This window comes from Labrus mixtus, chromosome 16 (genome assembly GCF_963584025.1).
Source record: "Labrus mixtus chromosome 16, fLabMix1.1, whole genome shotgun sequence".
NCBI lineage: Eukaryota > Metazoa > Chordata > Actinopteri > Labriformes > Labridae > Labrus > Labrus mixtus.
Genome location: NC_083627.1, coordinates 22174517 through 22200815, shown reverse-complemented (window position 1 = coordinate 22200815; position 26299 = coordinate 22174517). Strand labels below are relative to the sequence as shown.

At 39.8% G+C, this 26299-nt stretch overlaps 2 protein-coding genes across 3 annotated transcripts in view; one reads left to right on the top strand and one right to left on the bottom strand.

Annotated features, from left to right (window-relative positions):
- necab1 (N-terminal EF-hand calcium binding protein 1) overlaps positions 1-7274 on the top strand; it is a 174888-nt gene extending 167614 nt beyond the window's left edge. Inside the window, exon 13 of one of the 2 annotated variants that reach the window (XR_009676094.1) lies at positions 7195-7274. The gene's annotated coding sequence lies outside the window, so the exon portion shown is untranslated. The remainder of the gene's footprint in view (positions 1-7194) is intronic. The other variant, XR_009676093.1, reaches the window with a different exon arrangement.
- Positions 7275-14323: 7049 nt separating this feature from the next.
- LOC132991322 (transcriptional repressor scratch 1-like) lies at positions 14324-25798 on the bottom strand. Its single transcript, XM_061060059.1, has 2 exons — positions 24703-25798; positions 14324-17977 (listed from the first exon to the last, which is right to left on the bottom strand). The coding sequence occupies exons 1-2, from the start codon at positions 24818-24820 to the stop codon at positions 17202-17204; spliced, it is 894 nt and encodes a 297-aa protein (XP_060916042.1). The 5' UTR covers positions 24821-25798; the 3' UTR covers positions 14324-17201.
- Between the last annotated feature and the right edge of the window lie 501 nt (positions 25799-26299).

Below are 26299 nucleotides of genomic sequence, written 5' to 3'. Positions count from 1 at the left end.
GTTTGTTTTGTTTTTTATTCACATATTTTTTTAGACTGAAAGCTGAATTTTCCTTCCAGGAGAAATAAAATGTTGATTTCAAAGCAGAATCTGTCATCAGATGACTAGATGTTTTGTGTCTAAAGGGTTTTAATTCATAGTGCAAGTAGTATCGTTCACCATCGTTTGAAATACAACCCTGTCTCCCCTCAGTCGTCATCTAACAATATACTATTGTCGTATTAAAAAATCCTCTTTTACATGACCTTTGTTAATTTCAACTCCATTTTTGATTCTCAGATTTCTAGCACACCAGAAGCCCCACTAAGTTGACCATTGCTCCAGGAGGCTTTATTGTCATCTCACCAATGGGTTCTGAGATTGCAGCATTAGTAACCCAGAGGTCTGCTAAAGATCCCCTGAAAACGATTTTCCATTTTACACCATAAAATAAAGAACAGGGTCAAAACTGTTAGAAGGCATTGTATTTATAGATTGTTGAATCTGTTACACCTTTAAATTTAGGGAGATAACTAAGGTTTGAAACTAAAAAAAACTACAAATCCCACTGTTACATCCACCAAAGTGCTCTGTGGATGGAAAGTATAGCAGCAACTTGTGTTACGAGAAACATAAAATGGACTGAAGAGACGGTACACGATGTGTACGAGTCTGTATAGGAGTCTGAGTTTCTGTTGGTCCTGGGTCAGAAAACAGTCCTAAAGCAAAAAAAAAATGTTTAAACAGACAAAGCATGTTTATTTCAAACTCAAACAATAGGTACTCAACATAAGCATATCCCTCTGTTGATTTTCTTTTTTCCCCCTGGCATGTCACATTCTGTTCATGTTTACTGTATAATTGGAAACAAATTACAGACATTTATTTTGGGAGCACATTTCCATGTTTTCTGTTTAAAAAATGTTCCTTTATTCCAATTATAGCAGCCATACTGGTCTCCCTGTATGCAGGCTGTATGTTCTTCTTCTGCCTTCTGAGAGAAGGAGTCCATTGAATACTATGTTGAACATCTGAGGTCCTTCTCTGAGAGCACCGACCTCCATTTGTGGAGGCGCTGAAGTGGAAGAGATTCCTTCTACTTTGATTACTAAATGGGTTAAAATCATTGGCTCTCTGGCATGTAGTAAATGTATGCAGGCTTGTTAATAGAAATCAAAAAATCACAACAATATGTATCATTTAGTATTTAAAAACAGTAAGCAAGGAATGCAGTTTAGTCTTGATTATGGGAAAAGTACTTTCCCACATTTTTTCCACCTGTAGATTAAAAAAAAAATTCCTTCCATTTAATTTAAGATATTTTTTATCTTTTATCTTTTATCTAACTTTTAGAGAGGAGTGACCACAATACTAATGGTCCCTTTTGACTCCCACAGAATCATGTTTAATCACATGAGAATCGATACATCATATCAAATTAGGTCTGCAGAGAGAGCGAGGGACATGGACAGAAAAATGACAGAGGGATTCAGTCTGAGGAAAAGTTGCTGCTGTTACATGACTTTCTGTCTGATGTCAAGGACTGGATGTTCCACAATCTCCTCCAACTAAATTTGGACAAAACTGGGATTATTCAGGGGGAAGAAAAGCTTGAATGACTTCAGTCTGTCCTTCTCTGTTTTTTTTTGCCGCATGTGCCCTCCCATCCTCTCTGTTTCTCTCTTCCGCTTTCTCTTAATCTCCCTCTTCTTCTCTTTTCCCTCCTCTCTGCTCTCTTTTTTTTCTGTCTTCCTCTTCATCTCACAGACAAAGCATTGGTTGCTCATTTTTTTTGGGCAGAGTCACCTTGAGGCAGAGAGGGGCAGTGAGTTGTCTGTGTGTTTCTGTACATCTGCACTGGAGTAGATAGGAATGTGTGAATACTGGACATTTCTGTGTATTTGCTCTTCTATCGGGGGGGGGGGGGGGGGGGGGGGGTAAACACATGCTTTTCATCATATTCACTATAGGCATGACTGGACTCTTCAATTTGTTCAGATTTCTTGCATCTAAAACTATTTTAAAGTTTAAAGAGACCTGGTGAAAGGATATAGTCACTCAATTATGCATTTGGTTCTGTGTCTTCCTCTGAAAAAAACTAAAGTATTACAGATTTTTCTGCTTTCAAAAAAGACTTTTCTGCTATAAAGTATTGCTTTATTGATACGAATGTTTTTTCTTAAATAGTTTTGATTAACAAAGTTTTTTGGGGGGGTTCATCCACTACATGGTCTAAACTGTATTTATCACTAAAACAACTCAATCGACAGAGCAGAACTGTCCATCACAGTGCCTCCATGACTCAGCAGTATATATACATCTATACGAGCCTTATAGGCAAAGCAGAGGGATAGTAGTGACACAACCTTAAGATCTTCAGTCAGTTTAATCCTGTAATGTGTAAAGATGCAGAGCAGAAATGTTGATTTGTGTTATCTAAAGTTGGGGAGACACTGTGCGAGTTTACAGAGCCCTAGTTTAGTTCTATTTTTTTTCTTTTTTTTACTGAATCAAGATGAGGGAAAGAGCTCGGGTACAGTGAATCAAGGAGAACATTAATTGCAGGTCTGAGAGCTGATGCAAACTCCAGCCTCCTGCATGAAAGATGGGCATGAACTGTGCTGGAGTGCAATCCTGTCACCAAGACGTCAGTGCTGGAAGATTCTGTAACACCTGAAATCACTTACAAAGACAATGTTTTAAGTTCCTATTTGCTGCAATTTGTGCATTATAGTTACATTATGGCTGACCTCTATACTTTCTGCAATGCTTCATAAAGGTAACAGTACACTTTATAGATTGGAATAAAATAACAGCAGGACATCATATGAACACCTTCAATAAACTAGAGCATTAGTCCAAGAGTAACATTCCTTACTGCATTTTTATTCCCTCAAATTCAGTCAGTAAACCGTTTCATATTGTTGTTTGAGATCATATTTAATGCTCATGTTGGTGTTGAAACAGGAATTAGTTCTCCCACCTTAATCCTCATTGAAACTACTCTCATACGTAACAGAGCATGAGCATGAAAAAAAAAACTGGTTCTGCAAACATGTGCATTTTCCAAAGCATTTACCCACTGCATTAAATGTCTTGCAGTGACATGTGTGCATGTGTGCGTCCCCAGAAGATATGGAGAAAAGGTCTCGTACAAATGCAGGCCGACAATCCCAACTGTTACGCCGCCCACACACCCACACACACACACACACACACACACACCTCAGGGAGGAGCCCGAACATGCACAAAGCTCAGAGGTTTTAAAAAAATTATTAGCTAAAGTTGCTTTGCTGATGGTCGATGTTCTAAAAGCCCTGTGCAATACAACTTTAATAGCACTGGCAACAGGGTACACACACACACACACACGCACACACACACACACACGTACACACACACACACACACACACACACACACACACACACACACACAGCCATTTTCTCCTTCCTTATTTGCAATGTCTGGTTTCTCTGTCTCCTCCACTTTCTGTCTCTGTTTCTCCACCGCCTGTCTGCCTGCCCAGTTGCCGAGGGCTGAAAAACAGCTCCTCGCTCATAAAGCGAGTGAAAAACACACATCAAGTTATTGTGTTGTGTGAGTGACTGTCAGCAAACTGACAAACGACACCAAATTAGCGCTTCACTGACACGGGTATGTCATGATATCAACGGTTCCGAGCTTGTGTGTGTGTGTGTTTGATCCCTCTGTAGTGTGTGATCTGTTGATAATAAGCCAAACATACTGTATTATGTTTGCTGTATGTACCATGTGTGGATGTGTTCATATGTGCGTGTGGGTATGAGGTGGAAAGAGGGAGTATGTGTGTGTGGTCGTGTCTGTGTGTGTGTGTGTGTGTGTGTGTGTGTAGTGCCTGAGGGCTTTGTTCTGTACTGGTGCAATAAAAGACACATTAGAGAAAGAGAGAGATTACAGAAAAAAACATTATCAACAATAAATGGTGTTCTTTTTTTTCTCGCAGAGAGAAAAAAACAATAAATCTATGTGGGTGTGAGAAGCAACAGAGCAGAGTTTCACATGAGGCAGCAGTCGGGAAATCCTACAAATGCAACAATTTACAGAAACATACTTTTTGGGGGGGGGATTTTGGATTTTGGCTTGTTCTGACACACCCTCGAATAAGCCAAAGAAAACATTGGAGGAGTAAGGGACCAAAAAAACATATCAGTGGAAGTCCATGAAGAGAAGTCTGGAGGATGAAGAAAGAGGAGGAGAAGAAGAAGGGGATGAGAGGAGGATGGTGGCTTAGAGATAAGAGAGTGGGGGGAAAAAAGCGAGAAAGAGAAGGTTAGTGGTGTGTGTATGTATTGAGTAGAGGGTGGAATCAATTTCTCCTGTCATGCTTAACACCTGTCTAACACTCCCAGTGTGTGTGTGTGTGTGTGTTAGGCAGGTGTGTGTGTGTGTGTGTGTGTGTGTGTGTGTGTGTGTGTTTAAAAGGGGATGAACAGACAATAGTTTCCTGATTGGAAAGGATTCAATTTATACCCAATCTATCCTCTGCCTCGCTCTCTTTCTCACACACAGAAAGTTAAAGACAGTTCTGAACGCTCCCTCTCGACCTCTGCACGACCTCTGTCTGTTCCCTCTTACCTGTGTGTCAGTCATAAGACGTCAGAGTGACAACGCCGCTACGCTCCGGCTCTGAGTGACTGTCCTGTTCACCATCTTAGTTACATTGGAGGTTTTTACTTTCCAAGCGAGTGAAGTGTGAGATATTATAGTCAGCACTGAGATGATCGCAGTCTGAGTGAGGATGAACATCACAGGCAGACGGGGAAGGATTTCAGTTCAGTTTCATTGTTCTTCACATTTTTATAAAGAGTGTTTCCACGAACATGTTTTAAATTAAAAAAAACGGGTTAGACACATTTATTCAGATGAGAAAAAGACGGTTAAATATTTACCCAAATTGTCTGTTGTAACCATCCTTCACATTTCACTGGATGTATTATTAAAACTGAAAATGACTCATTCCCAAGAACATTTTTAGAATCTTTTTCTCTGAACAAGACAGCTTGTTAGCTGGTATACAAAACGGCAAGTGTGATGCAAATAAACATCAAAACAGTGCAATTAGAATATTATTTTGTGTATATTAAAAGGCTCCGAATAGGGGGGCTAAAGTCCTCCAAAGTGGACGGCCCGGGTTTGAATCCGAGTTCCTTTCCCACATGTCATTCCTCTCTCTCTGATTTCTCCACAGTCATATATCTCCAATAAAGGCATAACACCCCCCCCCCCCCCCAAAAAAAAATGAAATCCTAAAATAACATGAAAGTTTGTAGTAAATCAATTTGACTACTGAAATAATTAAAACTTAGCAAAAAAAACCTTTAAAAGAATGAACAAATAAATGGAAAGTAAAAAGTACAACCAAACTTAAACAACTATAGTCAATAATTCTGAAGTCATCACACAGGATAATATATTGCTTGAAATCCTAAATGCCATACACAAGTTAATGGAATATCCCCATTGAGGCCATTTGCATTGTTGTTGTGTCAATGAGGGACCCATATGAGCTCAATACCTATATCTGCTGTCTAACAGGTATGACTATTAGAAGCCCATTTGGACCCCACAAACAACCTTCTTAAAAGCCTATGGGAGCTTAGGGCCTAGTGGTTGGTGCGTGTGCCCTATGTGCGGAGGCTGAAGTCTGTGGCTCGTTTTCCACATGTCATTTCTTGATCTCTCTCTCTCTCTCTCTCTCTCTCTCTCTCTAGTTTCTGACCCTATCCACTCCCCCATCTGCCCTACAAGTCCACATAATCCAAATCTCTGAACTCACTGGCTATTGTCTGAAAACAATATTGCTTTAGGGAGCAAAGCCATTATTCTTCAGGCTTCCATTGTAGCCAGCAGTAAGCGATAAATGTCTCACATGCACGCTGAAACGCTGGTAGACAAAACATCTCTTGACACCAGAAGACTTCTAACACCAAATGAAGTCACATCTGCCTGCTGATTCTTGTTTCCTTACACAGAATCTGCAAATATAGATGAACCTTTTTGGATGTGTTTGATGAGCTTTAAGAAAATCCAACCTTCACACGATCAATATTCACTACAGAAGGGCTAATAGTTTCACTTTTGGAGATTGCTGGTTCTGTCAGCGACTCCCTCCGTTTGCATGTGAAGGTGTCCTTGGAAAGGTACACAACCCAAATTGCTCTTGCAGTCCGTGCCATCGGAGTGTGAACGAGTATCAGGATGGATCCCGATGAGCATGTTAACACTTTGGCAGAAGAGAAGCCAGCGCCCTGCATGTAAGAATGTGTGTGTGCAGATGGCTCGCGTGTAAAGTGATATGAATTTACCTTTAAACATCTTCAAGGTTCAAAGTGTCCTGCATGACAGTGACATATAGGATGCAGGGTAATCTTTTGGTTATGTTACTGGGTTTGGTGTCTTTGATTTATCTGCCTGTATGTTGCCAGATCTCAGCATTGACTTTTGTGAACATAATGCCATCATAACCAATAAAATGTAAAAAAAAACTTATAATGAGCACATTATCCTTTTATGATAAATTAATTCTCTTTTAGTTTAAAGAGTAGTGGCCACACTGCTTGTTACTTTTACCACTGCTATTTCAGTCTACTCATATTACACTAAGCCTCACGTATATCTGCAATGAACTACAGTTTGTTTTGTATGAAGCACATACTTGGTAGTGTGATATGTTATGTATGCCTATATGTTACCAAATCTCAACAAGAGTGTTGGAGACAGAAATTATGCCCCGATATATGAAAAAAATAGGCCTAAAAGCTCAAAATAAGCTGAAATCAAATAACCTAGAGAGACAATTATCTTCCAAAGCTGCCCTCCCTGTGGTGTTACTATTGTATATGCACTGTGTGTCTGGTAGGAGAGGTGTCTGAACGATTTCCTCTCCCCCCAGCCCTAAGCAGACTTGTACCCAGGGAAAGACTCTTCTATTCAGGCCGTCTGTGCAACAGCTTCCCCTGACAACCCAGGAGGTCAAACCACTGTCAGTCACAGTGATACGGGGAGAAAGAGGGAGAGAGAGAGAGAGAGACAGAGAGGGGGGTGAATATACAGAGGAGAGATAAGTAGAGAGAGAGGGAGAGTGAAAAGAAAGGGCACACACAGAAGGGAAGTGGTAGGAGAAGAGATGAGAATCCAAATGAATCTTCTTCACCCAACGGACAGACTGTCAAGCGTGTGTGTGTGTGTGTGTGTGTGTGTGTGTGTGTGTGTGTGTGTGTGCGTGTGTGTGTGTGTGTGTGTGTGTGTGTGTGCGCGCGCGTGTGTGTGTGTGTCTTACCTACTAATTGAAATGCGATGAGGTGTGAAACACCCCTTTAAAAGACCTATCACCGCGTGTGAAGCTAAATGTGTGTTTGGGGGGGTATACGTGCACGCGTCTGTGTGTGTGCAATGCATATCAACTCCTTTTTGGCCAGAGATACAATGAAATTTGTTCAAGTGTGTTGGATGGAAATGTGTGACTTCCAAGAAGGGATGTACCTGTTTGCATGCAACAAGGTAGTAGCAATTCAATTTGTGCATGAAGGCACATGTGAGAACTAAAATATGTTTCATACACAGTCGAATTTGCATGTTTGTCCACATGAATATAATAATAAAGCGGGAAAGCTTGCGTCTCCTGTGGTTGTCTGTGGTTGTCTGAGTCTGTGTGTGTGTGTGTGTGTGTGTAGTGTGTGCTTGTGTGACTCTTGAGTGTATAATTTCATTTTGCTGTCTCAGCCTCTTGTTAAGGAGCCATTTAGAGCTCAGGTTGAGTTTCTTCAGAGCCTCCTGACACTTTCTTTCCTCCTCACTGCCTCTCCAGCTTCCACCATCTTTTCTCCATCTCCGTCTCATTATCTCCTTCTGTCTCTCCCTCTCCCTCTCTCTCTCTCTCTCTCCCTCTCTGTCTGTCTTCTCGTCCTGTCATCCTCCGTTCTCTCCTTCCCTCCTCTCATGATGGGGGTTTAATGCACTACACAATATTGTAAATGTTAATCAGTTGTTAGCTTTATTGTTAATGAGCAAAGCATTTAAGTTGGATACAAACACGTCCTTGAAAAGCACACTGATCTTCTGGCTGAATTATGCAGAATGTTAAACATCGCAGAAATAACAGCAGTGAGTTTCTGATTTGATGCTGCAGCCTGTTTGAATTTTTTAACACAACAGTTGGGAAATTCTTTTGCCTGATTACTAAAACAGTTTTTGTTGCTGTAATTGATGATATTGAGTTGCAGCAAAGTCCTCCAGGAGCAAGTACTGTTTCTGTGTATATGGGTGTGTGTTTATGTGTGTGTATGAGTGTGTTTGTGTGCTATTTTAACACAAACTTAATGCTTGTTTGGTGTGTGCAAATGTGACTGGGAGTGCATTGCTTAAAAAATGTAATTTAAACGTGTGTAAGTTTAAGTGAGTTTATCAGTGTCCACATTCACCTTCATATAGTCTTTGTGTTGCAGGTGTTTGCATATTGATGTGTGTGTGTGTGTGTGTGTGTGTGTGTGTGTGTGTGTGTGTGTGTGTGTGTGTGTGTGTGTGTGTATAAGGAGCCCTCTATATGTTCCCTATCAGATTGGTGAACCGTGATATTACACTCTAAGCTTATATACATATTCATCCATTTGCACACACAGACTAAAGAGTCACTTGCCCTCTAAGGCCTTATTAAAACTACACTGTGGTATTAACAGGCATAAATATCCATATTTTCAGAAAATGTATGTACAGATTTTTTTTTTCCCTTGAGGTAACCATGTAACATGTCCCAAGGCTGTGAGGTGTCACAGCGGTTATATCTTAAAATTTAAAACAATCTCAGATTGATAAAACATGTTTGTTTTTTTTATCCCTCGTGGGTTTCACAGCCTTTCTGTATATCAACTATGTGACTTTGTCTGACAGAATTGAGGGATGAATTGTGAGGTCTCTGAAAATGTCATAAGCATGGTAGGTTCCAAGTTATAATTAAACTAATATTGAGCTAAGAGAGAGTTCGAGAAGCAACAGAATAAAGCAAATGATCCTCTGAGAAGTCCTCATGTGGTTAGGACACATACAATGTAAAACATCTTTAACCAAAGCAATACACTCCAAAATATCCTCAAAGATTCTCCCCCAAACCAGGCAGACCAGACCTAGCACACAGAACGAGCCCTTACCCCACTTCTTCACACCTCAGCATGTGATACTAGATATGAATAAATATGAGACCAATCACCTGGGAGCTTCTGAAACCCATTTCACTGTGGGATGAGCTCTCACTTTTTAACCACAGGGGATCCTACAGGTGTGAAGACACATCTCCAGTCAGTAATGGTAAAATCAAAGATTGCTTCGGGGACAAGATACTAACTCATAAAAAACTCAATGGACGCATATTTCCCATAAAACGAAGCAATGATTTATATTAAACAGGCTCATCTTCAGTTTCGTGACATCTTCTTCACAGGCCAGATTATTCCTATGACAGGGCTATGAAACAGTTTTATTAGTGGTGCTCTCTGTGTATGTTTGAGTTTCACAGCCTTTCTTCTACTTTATGAATGATTTAAAGTAAAAACTACTCAGGGACTGAGAATAAACTATTTAAACCCCTCACCTTCTGCAGAGTAGAAGGTCAGACACCATGGGAAACAGGAATTAGCATATTTAAATGCTTTGGAGCGATAAATAAAATATCCTCTGTATGTGATATTTCTCTGTTTTTTTCTGGCTTTGTCCTTCCTCCATCCGTCTTTAGCATACAGATGAAGTCCATGTCATTTGGAATAGACTACAGTTAGTTAGAGTTATTTCTAACTGAGGTCCATTAAATACAAAAATACATTTATTTCAGACAGTTAAACGCAAAACACCTGTAAAAGGTGAAAATGTAGTTGCTGCACATTCCATTGACATGACATGTAACATTAGCCACTGCCTTTCTGGATGTCGTCTGCATATAAGAGTTAATAAAAAAAAAATTAAATGTTAAAAAATTACTTGTCCATTTTGTACTATTCTTTAGAAGGGTTATTTTAAGACTGCTTCATTTATAGTTCTAGTAAAAATGCTAAAGTTTAACTGTTGTGCTAGCTTCTCTGGTGCTTTGAGCTAAATGCTAACATGCTCACATGGACAGTCAAAAGCGGATGAGAATGTCCAAAGCTTAGCAAGAATTTTGAGATAAAATAGTGTTAATGTAGCAGGCTTGATGTTGGCCATTAACGTGTTTAGTTAATAATGTTCTAACATTGATGCTTTTTGTTTGACACAATGTGAAACAGGGGCATATATGGTTTTTTTTTGGATGTCACAGGTATTAGGTCGCAAATCAATTAAGTTTTTGTCAAGTTATTACAAATCCACTTCTTTGGACCATATAAGTCTATAACAGATTTTGTGATGTTCCAGATGATCATTTGGGACATTTTTCACTCATAAACATCCTGAGATATTTCAGCCAACTGACCAATAGACCTATATATACTTTATCAATAAATGTAACATGTGTTTCTTCAGGTTCATGCCTTACTCACTATAACAAAAGCTATGCATTTTAACTTTGGTTTCAAAATGTAACAATTGAAAGATGCAGCAAACTTTTGAGCAGAAGCTTTCAACAACTACTGACTGTGTAGGAACAACTCTGAAAAAAATCTGTTTCTATTTCTTTGATGCTTCCCCTTTACCTCACCTATGACGCTCCATTTGTTGCAGTGGATCCATACCGGTTCAGACTTAGGTAATGTAGAGTATCACACAGAGTAAAATAATGCTTGTATGGATTTCATAGATGTTTGTGTAAAATACACCTACCGAGCCCCATACACACATTGACAGTAGCTATTATAGCTAGGAAGCCTTTCTTTCAGGTCCACTGAGTGTTAGAATTAGTATCATTAGCGGACCAAAGGCAGTGTAAGAAAATCAATATCTTTAGTAGGAATAGGAGAAAATCAATCACCTTTTAATAGAAGGTCATTTGTCTTAAGAAGTAAAGGACTGACAGATGGTAGCCAATTGCAGTCAATGGAAACCTCTGTATGGCCAATAGTAATCCATGAAACTGTGTGGAGACCAAATCAAATAATCCAATGAGAGCGCATGTTGGTTAGTCACGCTAGCTAAAGCTAATGGGTGGTCATCTGATGCAGCCAGTTTGGAGGGTTAATGTTCGTAAAGATTTTTGGATGAAAAATATCTGCTACACTTCAATGTGTTAGCATAGCCACTGTAAGGTAGCTAGCATGTTTATGTTAGCATATAGTTTGAAAAGTTTAGGTCAACATAGCGGCTAGGAGTACTGCACACTTTATGTCTTGATGTGTCAGAGTTTAAAACCATCAGATGATACTTTTACAAGGACATTTTTGACACATGCTTTGTTATTATTATAATAACCTTTTTCTTTAGTAATGGAGGTTGTTGTTTTTACACAAGACATATATATGGCTTACAAATTGTTGTATTACTATATGAGACATCCCTGATATTCAATCTGAAAATGTAAATTACATACATCAACAGGAGAGTCATTACCGTTATTATTTTTAATATAAAAGCACGTTTCATTTATTGTATTCAATCCAAAATGGCTGCTGAATGCAAATTTAAAACCTTTACATCTTTTTCACCTTACGATTTAATAGCAACATTAAGAACATTTCAACTGAGTTTGTGTAATAAAACTAAATATTTCACACATAGATCTAAGTATACACCTATACACACACACACACACACACACACACACACACACACACACACACACACACACACACACACACATTGTGTGGCAGTATTATCAAGGTTAAAGGCATTGCCCTTACATCAGCTTCTCTGTTCATATGTGAGACCCCCCACAAGCAATTAAATCACAACCACACACACTCACACTCACTCACATGCACACACACATGCACACAACCACACACACTCACACACACGCACACACACACTCACACTCACACACGCACACACACACTCACGCACATGCACACACACATGCACACAACCACACACACTCACACACACGCACACACACACTCACACTCACACACACGCACACACACACTCACGCACATGCACACTCACGCACATGCACACAAGCACACTGTTAAGATTTTGACCTCTGCTCAGTCGCCATGAGGAAAAACAGAGAGAGAGAGAGAGAGAGAGAGAGAGAGAGAGTGCATTGTAAATAATAATCACTTGCTGTATTTCATACTGGAGGCAAATCATCTTAATGAATGTTTTACAAACACTAATTAACCGTTTACTGAGTAATGAAAGCACGGGGGCCTAAAAAACATCTAGAAACTAGATTATTTTGTTATAACTTTTAACCATGTAATTTTTTTTACATGATCAATATGCTAATGATTAATTAACACTGTAGGGCTTGTTGTCTTGAGGAGCCTTTTGAAATGTTTATTATTACCTCAGAGCAACCATGATTATGTATGGATGCTGTAAAGATCAATGTGACGCACTCTGTGACCTTCGCAGTACAGCTGATAACATGCACATAAACATAAGCACATTGTTTAAAGGGTCACTGCGCTGGTTTTTACACATGAAAGTCACTGTACCCATCTTGAATTGTTCAGCTATGAAAACAGTTGCATAATGTGTTATCTCAGCTCTGTTTGGATATAAATTGTTAACCACGTTAGCTGTTTGCCTCTTGGGATAGGTTTTTATTTTTTAAAGCCTTTTTTTTTTTTTTGTCCTGACTGAGTTATGTCGACAACAAGTTTATGGATTTCCATGAACGTTAATACAGATATCCATGGTGCCATGAGAATGAAGCCTAACATTTCCTATAACACCAGAGCAGATTGACATTTGTTCTTAAGAGTTTAAGGCGACCATAATGTGAACACATTATCATGAAATTATTTTCAGTAATTCAGGCGCTGCTCGTTAAAAATCGGTTTGATTTTTTTAACAGTTTAAATTTAATTTAACTCTGTCATCGAGTCAAAAATGTAGTTTCTTCATATTTTTGTGTGCATCAGCATCAGCTGTTGTTTGTGTCTTGAATCATTCTGAGCATGAATAATAAAGTAGGATTGTTTCCTTTGTCAATATTATTCTATATATCATGATACTACAGTCTCTTTTTACATTATACTATTTTGGCTGTACACCATGAGGAGATTATCCTACCAAGCTGTTTATATGGCAAATAAAACATATTCCAATGATGATACCATTTACACCGAGATGTATAGGCATTGATTCCAAGCGGCAACATCGGTCTTGAAAAATTAAGTCAGTGCGGAAAAAACTGCCGTTCATCGATTGTCTGCTTGAAGCTGGCTCCAGGAGCCCCAGAAGTCACTTACACACCACAGCCAACAAAGCCTGTTTTTACAGCAGAAATGAACATGTTTACAGCCTGTTAAAAAGAACGGGGGGGGGGCATTTTTTTAAAACAGCTCCGTTTTTATTTTATGAACACTACGTGTTATCCATAGTTAGGCGTGTAACTGACCTGTAAAGCTTTATCAAAAGGCTTCAAACCCGCCTCAGCTCAGCCTCTCATTAGGTTGACTCAAAGTTAGGCTGAGACAGTATTTCCAGCATGACGGCTGCCGACGATGAGCCCCCTGTCGTAACAGATGGGTGACGTCACTCAGGCTTTGTCCATTAATATTTGCAGTTTATGATTGATGCATGTAATGACGACATCATAGAGCAAACTTTGAATCCCCCCTTTTTTTTTTTCCTTCAATATTGAAAAATATCCTCAAACTTGTTGTTCAATTGTTGGTGTTTCTCTCCTTCAGACCAGAAATGTTGGCTTGTTCTTTGTACACACATCTCAAGCATTACCTTGCAGAGCGGATAGTATACAGGCTAGAGCCCATGCAAAAACCATATTCTGAATGCACTATATATATATGTATATATATATACGGTAAATCCAAATTTCTGTAATCCTTATTATACTGATTAGATTATCCATATCAAATTCAGAAGATTAATAGTGTATCATTAGCATGCATGGAGGTACATTAATTGAGAACATGTAAATATGCTGACATTAGCAGTAGCATCTAGCTCAAAGCTGTAGACTCGTATTCTTTGTTATCCTTCAGCTCAATCACTTATGAAGCTACACCCATAGATTATACCTTAAAAGCAGTGTATTCATGTAGAATTTGTATAATAAAGACGAGGTCTTCATAGGTTCCTGGTCACAATCAGATTTGGTCAGTTGAAATACCTTCATTATGAATAATAAGAAAAGGGTCTTTGGAAAAACTGCAAAAATCTTGATCACGATGCTAACACTTGTACAGCACAGAAAAGGATTTCTTGACACAACTCTTTTCAAACTAGTTTTTATTAAGGAAGTGAAACAAAATGCCCAGTGTTGTTTGTGCTTTACATCATTTGGAACCGCCACAGGAGGTCCCAAAAACAAAACCCTCAGAGGAAGAACTCAAAACAAAGCAGGAAGCTCCAGAAAAATCATCACCTTCATCATCATCCTCATCCTCATCATCATCACTGTCACTCTATGCAGATCCGTAGAAAGAATTGTACTCCAAAGTCACACATCAGTGCTTATATACAAGGCCTCTTGCCGCAAAATAGTCAAGTTTTTTCATTCGCTCTTATAAAAGGTGTGGTGATGAAGATGCTCTCACACGGCTGTGTAGCGAGTAACACAAACATGTCGACATGTAGTAGAGGTGTTGCTTTAAACCACCTGTCGCTCATGTCTCGTGTTATTTCAGCATCGTTGCTGTTCGGACCTTTGATTCGTCATAGTAGAAAAAGGAGAAAGAGGTTTATATTTCTACATACAAGGCATTTTCTACCTGAAACTAAACTCTTCCATTGTGCTACTATCTTTGAACACAAAAAAAAAAAGTTTTAAGATATAATCCGTAAGAGGAAGTGCTTTTATATAAGAATAGGTAAACTAGCTTGTGGCTATAGTAGGCTACAGTAGTTCATAGTAGAATCTAAGTGTTTGTTGGTGCTCTCTGGTGCTGAAATATTGACTCGATGTTTTCTCAACTCTTCTTTAATTGCATTGGGGATCGCCACAACAACCTCACAACAGCCAGGGTTGATGGGAAAGAAAAAAACAACCAGAGACTGTGCAGGGAGCATGTTAGCTTCAGATTCCTCACGTGGAGTTTGATCATTAAGGCTTGGAAAGCCTGGAAGAAAAAGTGACCTTTTGATGGGATAAAGTGGACTTTTATATCAATCCAAGATCGTTAGGGGTTTATTATGTGCATCCCTGTTTCAGCACCAGAGGCCTACAGTACCTTCTACTTTCTACAATATTTTAGAGTAATAATACGAGGCAGGCAGTGCATAATCCATGTACAAAAGACCCGTCCCAACCCATCCCAGAGCCCTCCACCTAAAGGAGTTGTGCCATCTGTGTGAACCCTTGGAAGCCCCGACAGCTGCTGACACAAGCTAATGATGCCAACATGTAGTTATTATTAGGAGGCAACTGTTATGGATAATATGAAATACTGAAACAATCAGAGAAAATTGGGGGAAAAGGACTCTACGATCTTGCTAATTTTTCTAATTTTCAAGCCATCAGAGAAAGCCTCGGAGCATCACAACAGTTGCACAATCCCTCTAAATCCGAGCTCTCCACCCGACCCTCCATACTTAACACTAACTTGGTTCGCTAACTCCCTGAAATTTCATTTCTCATAACTACATAGAATAGTGCTTGAAAAAAAATCAAGATGTTACAAGCAGTTATGACTCGAGTCTCTTCAAAAATATCATGCATTATTGCTCTATTGGATATCAATGAAATATTGCCCAAGACAGAAATGGACTTAATATGCCTGTTTATCTAAGAGGTTTGGCAAAAATATCCCAAAGATTCATAAAATTGGCATAGATTCCATTATTAGGTTATTGTTATTTTTTGCATGCAGTAGTTTTTTTTTGTAATTAAAGTGTCGGACAAAAAATAAAAAGGTAATTAGAAAGTGTCAAATGCTTTGGCATATTATTTAACAAAGGCAAAATTAATACAGCAAAGTAAAGTGCAAAACATCGACAAAAACATAAGAATAAATTAGGCAATAAATAGACGTAAAAAAAAGACATACAAATCAAAGAGTAAGACTGTGTGGCCCATTGGCAACAAAAACATCATAACACAATCTGTGAAAGGTTTGACCTTTTGGAGAAGATCAGATCATTTTCAATGTCTGACTTCTAACACTGACAGGTTAACATAAATAACATCAGGTGAAGGTTGTAGAAAAACACTGTTTGTGAATACCCTGGTGGCTCAGAAATCCAGTTTGTCAAACTTATTCTCGCTCACTCTCCACTGTTTACTGTCAACTAAAGCTCAAAATGTTTAAATCCCCAAAACAACAAACAATAACTTTCCATTTAAGACATTGGCTTTGAGAAAATCACAATAAAAAATAACGTTTCCCGACTTCAGAGTGACACTATGACAGTTCATTGTAGATGTAATACTGTAGAAGCCATAACTGACCCAGTACACAGTAGACAGGGCGTGTCGCTGGTGTAAAGGAAAAAACTTTACAAGTATTTTGTTTTGCTTACGGGGAACCAATGACGTGTCATTTCTTTGTCTTGTTGCTTTTATCTTTTCAAACGTTCAGTCCAAGGTTAGTTTCAAAAGCAGGATACTCGACGTACCCTTAGATTATATGTTTGTGTTTTTAAAAAAAGCAGTAAATACAAAAGTTCATTGAATCTCTTTGCAAGAAAACTAAGATGTGATTCATGCTTTTTTTAAGTCCTGTGATATTCCTGTCTCGGGAAGACAAAGAGATGGGAGAGGGATTGTGCTTCAGAGTGGTTTCATCGTGGGACGGGGATAGATATGGACGTAAATAGATCTTCAAAAGTGATGAGCTAGATGTGCTGTGCTTTATTTATCTTCACAGATACTAAAACCACCTCAGGAGAGGGACGTATTGTATTGACGCAGGTGGTTATCTAAATCAAGCATCTGAAACTTTTACCTCCAGATAAGGAAAGAGGAGACCGAGGAGGGATGGGAGGAGTCTTGAAAGGAACAGATCCTCAAACTACTATTTTTTGTGGTTTGAAAAAAACACTCCCCACGTTAGTACTCAGGCATTACTGGTCATCTTGTTGGGAGCGGTTTAGGCCAGTCAGATCTGTTTAGAAACTAAAAAATGTCCAGTCAACTTTATTTTTGACTTTTATCATTCCCCCACTGAGCTGATTGGGGAGAAGGCCCCTTTGAAACACGCAGACTCGTAGTGCTTGTTCAGGTAACTCTTGAGTGCAAACGTCTTGTCGCAGCGTTTGCACTTGTAGTGCTTGAAGGCCGAGTGCGTCTGCATGTGAGCCCGCAGGTTAGACCGGTCGGCGAACGCCTTGCCGCAGTGCGCGCACCCGAACGGCTTCTCGCCCGTGTGCGAGCGCATGTGACCCTGCAGGAGCCACGGCCGGCTGAACGCCTTGCCGCACACGTCGCACTTGTGCTTGAGGTCGTGCGTGAGGAGGTGCATGGCCATCGCCGGCATGGAGACGTAGACCTTGCCGCACGTCGGGCACTTCTTGGCCATCTTGCTGTCGATGCTCCGGTGCGTCTGCTTGTGCCGGCTCAGGTTGGAGGACGTCGCGTAGGTCTTGCCGCACTCGCTGCAGCTGTGCCTCTGCGCAGCTCCTCGGGCGCTCGCCGCGGCTTTTCTCCTCGACCGTCCGTCCATGATGAAAAACGCGTCCACCGAGTATCCTTCGCTGACGGCTGCGTCCCCGTTGATGTAACCGCCGGCCGATGATGACGCCTCGGAGCGCGGGCTGTCCGGCTGGTCAGAATCTCCATGGATGTCTTCGTGAATGCCGGAGTAGGTGTCATCGATGCGTCCGTAGATGATTGACGGATGGCTGGGGGAGGGTACTTTAGAGATGACAGAGGAGTCACTTCCAACCACATCGTCATAAGGAGACGGACTCAGATAATCGCTGACATAGCCTGAGGAGAGAGAGAGAGGACGAGGTCAATCATTTAGCAACGACAGGGAGATTGATTTGGAATGAGAAACTGATTGGTTAGAAAATCTTGATTTGGAAACAAAATGAGTGACACAAAAGTGAAACCAGGGAGGAAAGATGCATTTGTCAACAAGATCCTTGATGCCTTCCCTTTCACATTTTACAATTAACAAGCCCCTAAAGACCGGATTTACACCTTCTAACCCTCCCTAAAGCCCGTACTGAATTAGGAAAAAGGGCGTTCAAGTACTACTTGATACTTTAAATCTTGGGGAGCTGGTTTACTTGAATGTTTTTAAAGGTCGTCTTAATGTTCTGGAGGCAGAAATATCTGACTGTAGATGTTTTAGCTAACTCGTACTGCCCTTTTTGATCACTTTGTTGCTGATGAATGGTTCTTTTTGTGATTCCTGTATTTATGTTCATTGTGCTGCTGACTGTCTTGGTCAGGATGCTCTTTTAAAAGAGATTTTTAATCTCAATGAGACTGGTTAAATAAAATTTTAAAAAATTCTCACGATATCTCCTTTTTTATTATTATATTGCAGTGAAATCATTTCTGTACCCTACAGAGCTCACAAAGTTACTGAATAATTGTATCAGTAGCATTGCATGAGATAGTGCTTGTATCCTGATGGTTACAAACATCCAGGTCCAATCCTCTTAAACATACTGAACATTTAATTTTTCTTTCTTTAGGATTCGAGTAAAAGGCAACAGGCACCTTTGAGGACACACCAGTGGAGGGTAGGCAAACAGGAAGTGATACATTGGAGATAAAACAGTATATGGTCAACCCTTTCTAAACATGAAGTTGGAAACTATTAAACACTCATAGTTCATGAAATAATGTTGTGTTTCACTTAGCTTATTTTGATAACTATGTAGATTCTGACAAATCTACAACATTTAAAAAAAATAATCACAACACTAACATGCAGTACAGTTATCGTGTGTGAATGAAGTAAACTGCTGCAGTCAGTCATAAGAAAAAAGATAGCTTTATCTTTACTGAGGAGGATAACAAGTGGTACAAACATATGCAGTTTGTTTTTATTATTGTTATTACATATTTACCACTTTCATGTCTTACCTCCAGCAAGTATTTTTACATTCAGTTGACAAGCCTGAATAAATGTTGGATTTCATTTTTAACCAGTAAGAATGTTAAGTTAAATCCTTGATGTATAAATCTCTTCTTATTCTTATTCTTTTATATTTTAAGTGCTTATTTACTATGTATCTATTCTTGTATTTTTGTATTTGCTCTGATAAAATGCTGTTGTAACGCCACAATTTCCCAGTTTGGGATCAATAAAGTCATTCTATTCTATTCTATTATTCTATTTGTTTCTGAGGATGTTTTTGAGTCATCCCGAGAGCCCCATGGAGGAGAACCATTGTTACCAACACGATTAAAAAGATTTCACATAATTGTAAAAACACAGGCCACAAATCAAAGTCGTACACTTGAGTTCATTCATTATTCAGAGAGACATGTTGTCTCCTGATAATGTTACTGATTGCAGCCTGGCATCTCTGGTTTCTAAATATCAATCGGACCCCCCCAGGATCATATTAACAACATCTGCATCATGTCTGAACATTAACTATTGTTTAACACATTCCTTTATACCAAGACAAAAGTAGACACACGAGACACTGTTGTAAGATTGCTCAAAACAAAAACCATTTTTGGAGCTGCTATAAAGCAGAGAAGAAGAGTTTGAGGTATTTATAGTGGCACTAAAGTGCTTTTTATGTCTTCTCCAGCCAGGAGGAGACACTTTCCCCTCAGCGGGAAATCTTTATTTTTCACACGAGGGTTCAGTGAGCACACTCTCTCCACAACAACTGCACCTATCCTGACAGGTCCGCAGCTACGCAGTCACACCTCTGAGCTGTCAAAAATATCTACTGCTGCTCACAGAGCATCTCTATTACAGCAGCTGGGATAGTCATGCTTTGCTCAAGGGCGTCCTGACACCGACTGCATTCATCTGTGCACTGGCCGTAACGCTTCACTTTTCTTCATGTAGAATAGCCTCAAAATATTTTCTGAGCTACCTGCATATTCCCCGACAAAACTGATGAATTATTTGTTGCTGCGTTATGAAGTCAGCAGCTTCATTATTTCTATTATTGGCTTTAACACTCAACAGGCTGAGCTCCAGCAGACACAAGGAAAAAGTCTGGTAGCTAATACCCCACAGCCGTGACTCCTGTGGATCCATGCTGATCAATAAGCTCTCCGTTTCAATTAGCACTCTGTGAGCATTCAGACACAGGCAGCAGAGGAGATACTATTGCTGGTAATGTAATTTCATGATGCAGTTCTGAGAAAGCTCCAAAAGTTGGTCGATAATATGATGAGAACAAGAGACGGAGAGAGATGGAACACGAGGCAGGAAGGAGAAGAGAAGTGGAGCGCGCGGATAGACAGCTGAGGGAAAACAAAGGAAGGAAGAACTGAGGCAGGAAGAAACGTTTTTTTTTGCAGGGTTCAAGTTGTGGTTCCAACCAAGACAATGATTGTGGTTAGGTGGTTTGGCTAAGCTGCTAACAGCCCTCATGCCGATTTAACATTTTAGAATTAAATTAAGACGGGGTTATGGAGAGAAGGAAAGGAAAAGAGAAGAAGTTGGAAGGAGGGTGAGAGAAGGAAAATAAATCATGAATCATAAATATTCAATCATTGTACTCTGGGACAAAGTGTGTGTGTGTGTGTGTGTGTGTGTGTGTGTGTGTGTGTGTGTGTGTGTGTGTGTGTGTGTGTGTGTGTCTTGTTTTATAGAGCATGAGTAAAGCTTTGAAACATGACCAAGTGTTCATTTTTCACCATTATTAAGTTGACTGAGACCAGCCTCGGCCTCTCTGATGTTGAAGTACGTCATAATCACTAAAAATCTGTCAAACTACACGCTGGAGGGCGCTGGGCGGCTTCTCAGCTTCGTTTTACTGAGCTGGAGGACTTAGTAAAACAGTAGACACAACAGACAGATTTGTTTCCTTCAAAAAAAAAGTAATATCAAAGGTGGAATAACATCAAAATAACCACTCCTTCAGCCAGCGGAACATTATGTTTCAAAGTGTAAAAATTTAGTGATTAAAAGAATTATTAAGCGATGAAGCATGCACATAAAAGCACTTTAATATTGTAAGCAAATTGTGCTTAAAGTATCATATTATAACATTCTCACCCGTAATCTCAGGTCATTTATCACATCTGATTAATTAGATCGATAGAAAAGCACTGTATCATATTTTTAATTCCTCATATATTGCTTTTGAAACCTTCAATTGAAGAGTAACTAGTGTCTAAATAAATGTTGTCAAATAGCAGCTGTCAAATAAATGTATATATTTCTTTATGTTTCTCTCTGGGATCAGGTCAAATGAAGTGAAAGAACTTCAACATTGTACTGATTTCATTACTTTGTCATTTTTAATACCTCAACATTAAGGTTTGCACACAGGACACAAATCCACATTTTATGACTGAGAGTCTGTGTTTGCTTTAATCCAACCTGAACCCCTCTCTGCGTGGACTGACCTGAGACTCCTGGTATCTGTCTGCTTTTCTCAAAACATAATGGCAAGGATTAGTTCAGCATTTTATATATATTTCACTTCATTTTTAAATGTCAAAGTGTTATATAAACACTGCATTTAACAACTTCAATCTACACCTAATGTCATTGATCTCTGTTTATTAGTGTAGTTGTCATGACGACATGTGTAAGACCACTGAGTGTTGAATGGATGGATGACAGACTTTGTGACGACTGGCACACTCACATAAGTTTTGGCTCTCGTTTAAAACAACTTGTGAAGTGAATCATGTCACCTATCATGAACTTGATTTCAGTGCAGGGAAAATACTTTGGCTCAGACTGAGAATTACAGAAATGGAAACAAACTCCATTCCTGGTCTGCAGGGTTTAAAGTTTAAAGTTTGCCCAATATTCTCCTTATAAAAAAAATTGTACTTTCTCTGTCTCAATGTCTGCGTGCTGTCTGTTTGTTTGTCTTTGTCTCTCTCCGACCGTCTCCGCCTCTGTCTCGCTGTCAACTCTGTAGTCCTTTCAAAGCACTTTAGCAACATTAGCGCTGATAGCTCTTCTAAATGCTTATTAAAGATTAAAATACTCCGCCAAACCGAAGCCGTCCTTCTTTTATATGTGTGTGTCTTTGAAATACACAGAACAAGAAAGAGAAAGAACGATGGAGAGAGGCAATGAGAGGGAAGAGTATGAGAGAAAAGCTGCGAGCTACAATTTAATTTTTGATCCAAACCAGCAGTAACTGACGCACACTTGTGTGCTCTGGACACTTGTAGGTCACCGACTGCTCCCTCTCTGTCTGTGTGTGTGTGTGTGTGTGTGTGTGTGTGTGTGTGTCTGTGTGTGTGTGTGTGTGTGTGTGTGCGTGTGCGCGTGCGTGTGCGTGTGCGTGTGCGCGTGCGTGTGTCTAACGCGGTGCACTCAGCTGTGCAAGCTGCCTGGGAAATGTGCCGAGTTGACAGAAACGCAGTAAAAGCGCATACGCTCATGTGCATTTCTGTGTGTGTATCAGTCTGTGTGTGTGTGTGTGTGTGTGTGTGTGTGTGTGTGTGTGTGTGTGTGTGTGTGCGAGCAACAAGCGGCAGCTGCTTCAGTCAAACTCTTGTTATATTTATATCAAGGGATAGAAGTCTCAGCCTGTACATGCCTGCCGCACTGCTGCTGCTGCATGTGTCTCTGTTCACCCTGACATCAGAACACCTGGGATCTCTTCAGTGCACATTTGACCTTGTGACAATGTGAAAACCACCAGGCTGCACTAACGCGTTACTCACCTCCTCCTCTACTGTGGCAGCTGCAGTGTTTCCTGAAGTCCTTTAAAGATGCTTTGATAACATTTCCACCACTAGGAGGCAGAAACAGGTTGACTGATACATGAACCTGTCCTGTAAATAAGAAATGGCCATCATGCCTACAATTTCCTCTTCATGCATTTAGCATAAAAAAGGGCAATATAATCAACCTACTGGAGTCCTGTTATTTTGGCTCCTAAATTACAAGTCTAAAATTCACTTTTCATTTGAAGTTTTATTTTGGTCTCTATAAAGTCCTATGAAAAATGTAAGGCACTGGTTGCTATATTTTAAGTCTACAGCAACAGGGTGTTAAACTTTGTTCTTAGGATGGCTTTTTTCTTTTTATTGAAGCTGATTTGTTGAGTTCCTGCTTAAATCTGGGTTTAAGAGAGCAATAAGACTATTGTAGAAGTGCCAGAAATCCAAAACCTTTCACTAAAAGAGACTGTAAGACTTCATGAATGCAAAAGTACAACTGCCATAGAACCAAAACAATCAGCTAAAAAGGCTGAAACACTTCATCAAAAAAATCTTAAAAAGCTGCAAAATTGAACAATCTTCCTCTGTGCATCTTTGAATGCAAAAGTCCTCAAGATTTCTGTAGCATTAGATAAGATGACACTTTTATCCTAAGTGGTGTTCAGACAGTTTTAGCTCAGAGCACCGCAAGAACAAAACAACAACAGCCTTCATGAGCAAATATTAGCTTCTGTTCAGAAGTGTTTGGCCAGTCATTTATCAATAGCTGAAAACTCCTGAATGTTTGAGCCGTTCCCACTGACTCTGTATTGTATTTTGCCTGTGAATCCAGGATTATGCACTGCGTGGGAACCATTTAGCATCAATGTAGCTGCGTAATATGTTTAAATCTTGTAGCGAGACTCACAGCTGCTGGAAACCACCTGATTTGAATAATTTACTGGGCACCAGAACAACAGAGAATCCCAGTGCATATGACATAATGTCATTATTGGGCATGGTTTCCTTCAGGAAATGTAAGCTCCCTGGCTCCCTGTTGCTCAGAAGCTTTTTTTTCATTATAAGAAAAAAAAAAGTAATATTTTTCATCTGCAGTTGTTAGCTGCTATGTTGAGTTGAAAATGTGTTTTCTGTATTGTATATAGAAGCAGCTTGACCATAAATACAAGCTGGCATAAAATGAAAACCAAGTGTACTTCTATTTCAGGATGAAAGAGTGTGAAAGAAAAGGAAGTGAAGTGTTACAGCTTCATTTAAAGATAGTTGTCCAGCTGTGACATCAGATTGTTTCCGTGCATGTCACAGAGAACCTAACCTTGACAAAAATAAGATTTAGTCTATGAATTCAAAGGTTTCTATCACATGTCATTTTCATATATATTTTCAGATGTTCAATGTGATTCTTCATGTGTTAAATTTCATATTTTCACGCATGGATTGGGTTGAAGAATGCACCCTGATGAAGAACTTGATTAAGACCCTGTGATCTGCCCTGACCTTTGTCATATTGAGTGTCATCATGTAGCACACAATGATCACATTAGGCTATATTGTTTGAAACAATCAGTATATTAAGATCCCTATAGGGTTCTTATGGTTCATCTGGAGCAGATCACTCTGATCTGTTTCTCTACATAACACAGTTTTATGCAAATCATCCTCTCAAGAAAAGGAGCATGTCAATGCCTGCGGTTTGTAGCCTATATTTTTGGGATGTGACCACAGTTTGACCCCATAATTCCCCCTTTTCCTTATCCTTATCCTGAAAACAGCCATGACTAATGCTTCAAACCTGCGGATATAGAAATGCCCTGGATGATGTATTGCAGACAGAGTGCAAGTGTGTGAAGGGTGGGAGGGTGACAGACCTTTGTCATGATGATGGAATCGCAGACTGAGCTCTTCTCTTCTGCTGTGACCATACTCCAGCTCTGCAGCCGAAAAATCGTCCAGTTTCACTTTCTTGACCAAGAAGGAGCGAGGCATGATGGGACAGTAGTTGTTCCGACACTCGAAAAATAAACACAGGCGGTCTTCCTCTTTCTTCCAACCCTCTTTCGACTTGTGGGTGATACTCGTTATGGTCTGATTTTAACCTTAATGTATTACTTGGTCTCAGAAAAGGTGCGTTTGCTCCCTCCAATCAAACTGCTTCGAATGTGAAGAGGAGACATGGCTTTTAAATATTAGAGGAATCAAGTGCTCCTCATGTGTTTCTTGTTTTTGTAGCCGAACTAGTGTTTATTTTTGATGAAGTTGGTGGAATACCAACTCTAAGGTCAAAATGTATTTTTCGCACGATAAATCACCAGAAGAAGACTTGTGGAGCTCTGAGGGAGAAACGGAAAAAGAAAATAAATCTAGTCCTGTGTTGGCTTCTGTTCCGACGACATGGAAGGTGATAAATAGCGTAGAAACGTCCCACTTTAACTTGTTTATTTGGTTATTCCGCTGCCTCCGTTTACTTTCGTCATCCAAACCATTGGTTTCCCCTGCAGCCTCTCGGTTTCAGCACCGGACAGCTCCGCTCGAGTCAAGGTGAGGAAAGAGACAATAAAGAAGTTTCCAACGCTTTGGAAGAAAGCCTCAATTTGAAGAGAAACACAGTCCGTGGGAAAATCCTGTGGGGGTGAGTCAAAACAGTCTGGATGTTTTTTCGGAAACAAGCCGTAAGATGTCCCCGTGCCTTTACAAGAAGTGTTAAAATAACAGGTGTGACGGTCGTCAAACGGTCAGAGAGCAACTGAAGGTTAAATGGGTTCAAAAAAGAGAACCGGTGGGTATAGAAAACGTCTCGTCAGACACAATGTCATCACACTTCCTTAAAAATATTGCTCAAAAAAAACCCTGCAGTTGGAAGACAAGGACAGCTCATCCCTCCGTCGTCTCGCTTACTCTCTTTCACTCTCCTCTCCTCTCCTCTCGTCTCCTCTCCTTGACGCGTGTGGAGCTGCGGCTCTTTCTGATGCACAGATCAGCTGTTGCGGCTTTATAGTGAGAGAGAGAGAGAGGGGGAGAGAGAGAGAGAGAGAGAGAGGAGAGAAAGAGGGGTGCTTAATTTTATTCATCAGAAGAAGAAAAAAAAAGAGCATCTTGTCTTGTGGGACCAGTAGCAGCGCGCCGGGCAGGAATTTAATGAGTTAGTTTCCAGGGCACGTTTGCAGCGATTTTTGTAGTAAAGGAATGAGGAGAATATAGCCTACCAAACAAAGTTTCCTTTTAATCAGCCTTATTATTTACATTTTACCTTTAGATAAGGAATTTTCATTCAATGAATTAAACAGAAAAAGCCTAAAGCAAAACGGAAGTTCATACCAAATTGTTACTTTTAATGAGTCTAATATTGAGCCTGCAGACTGTGAAACTGAAGTAAGAAAAAAAAAGACTGTGAGGAATGTCTGGAAAAAACTTTTGGCAATGGAAGTACCCTTTTTAAAAACCCATATGCCAAGTACAGGCTGTGTT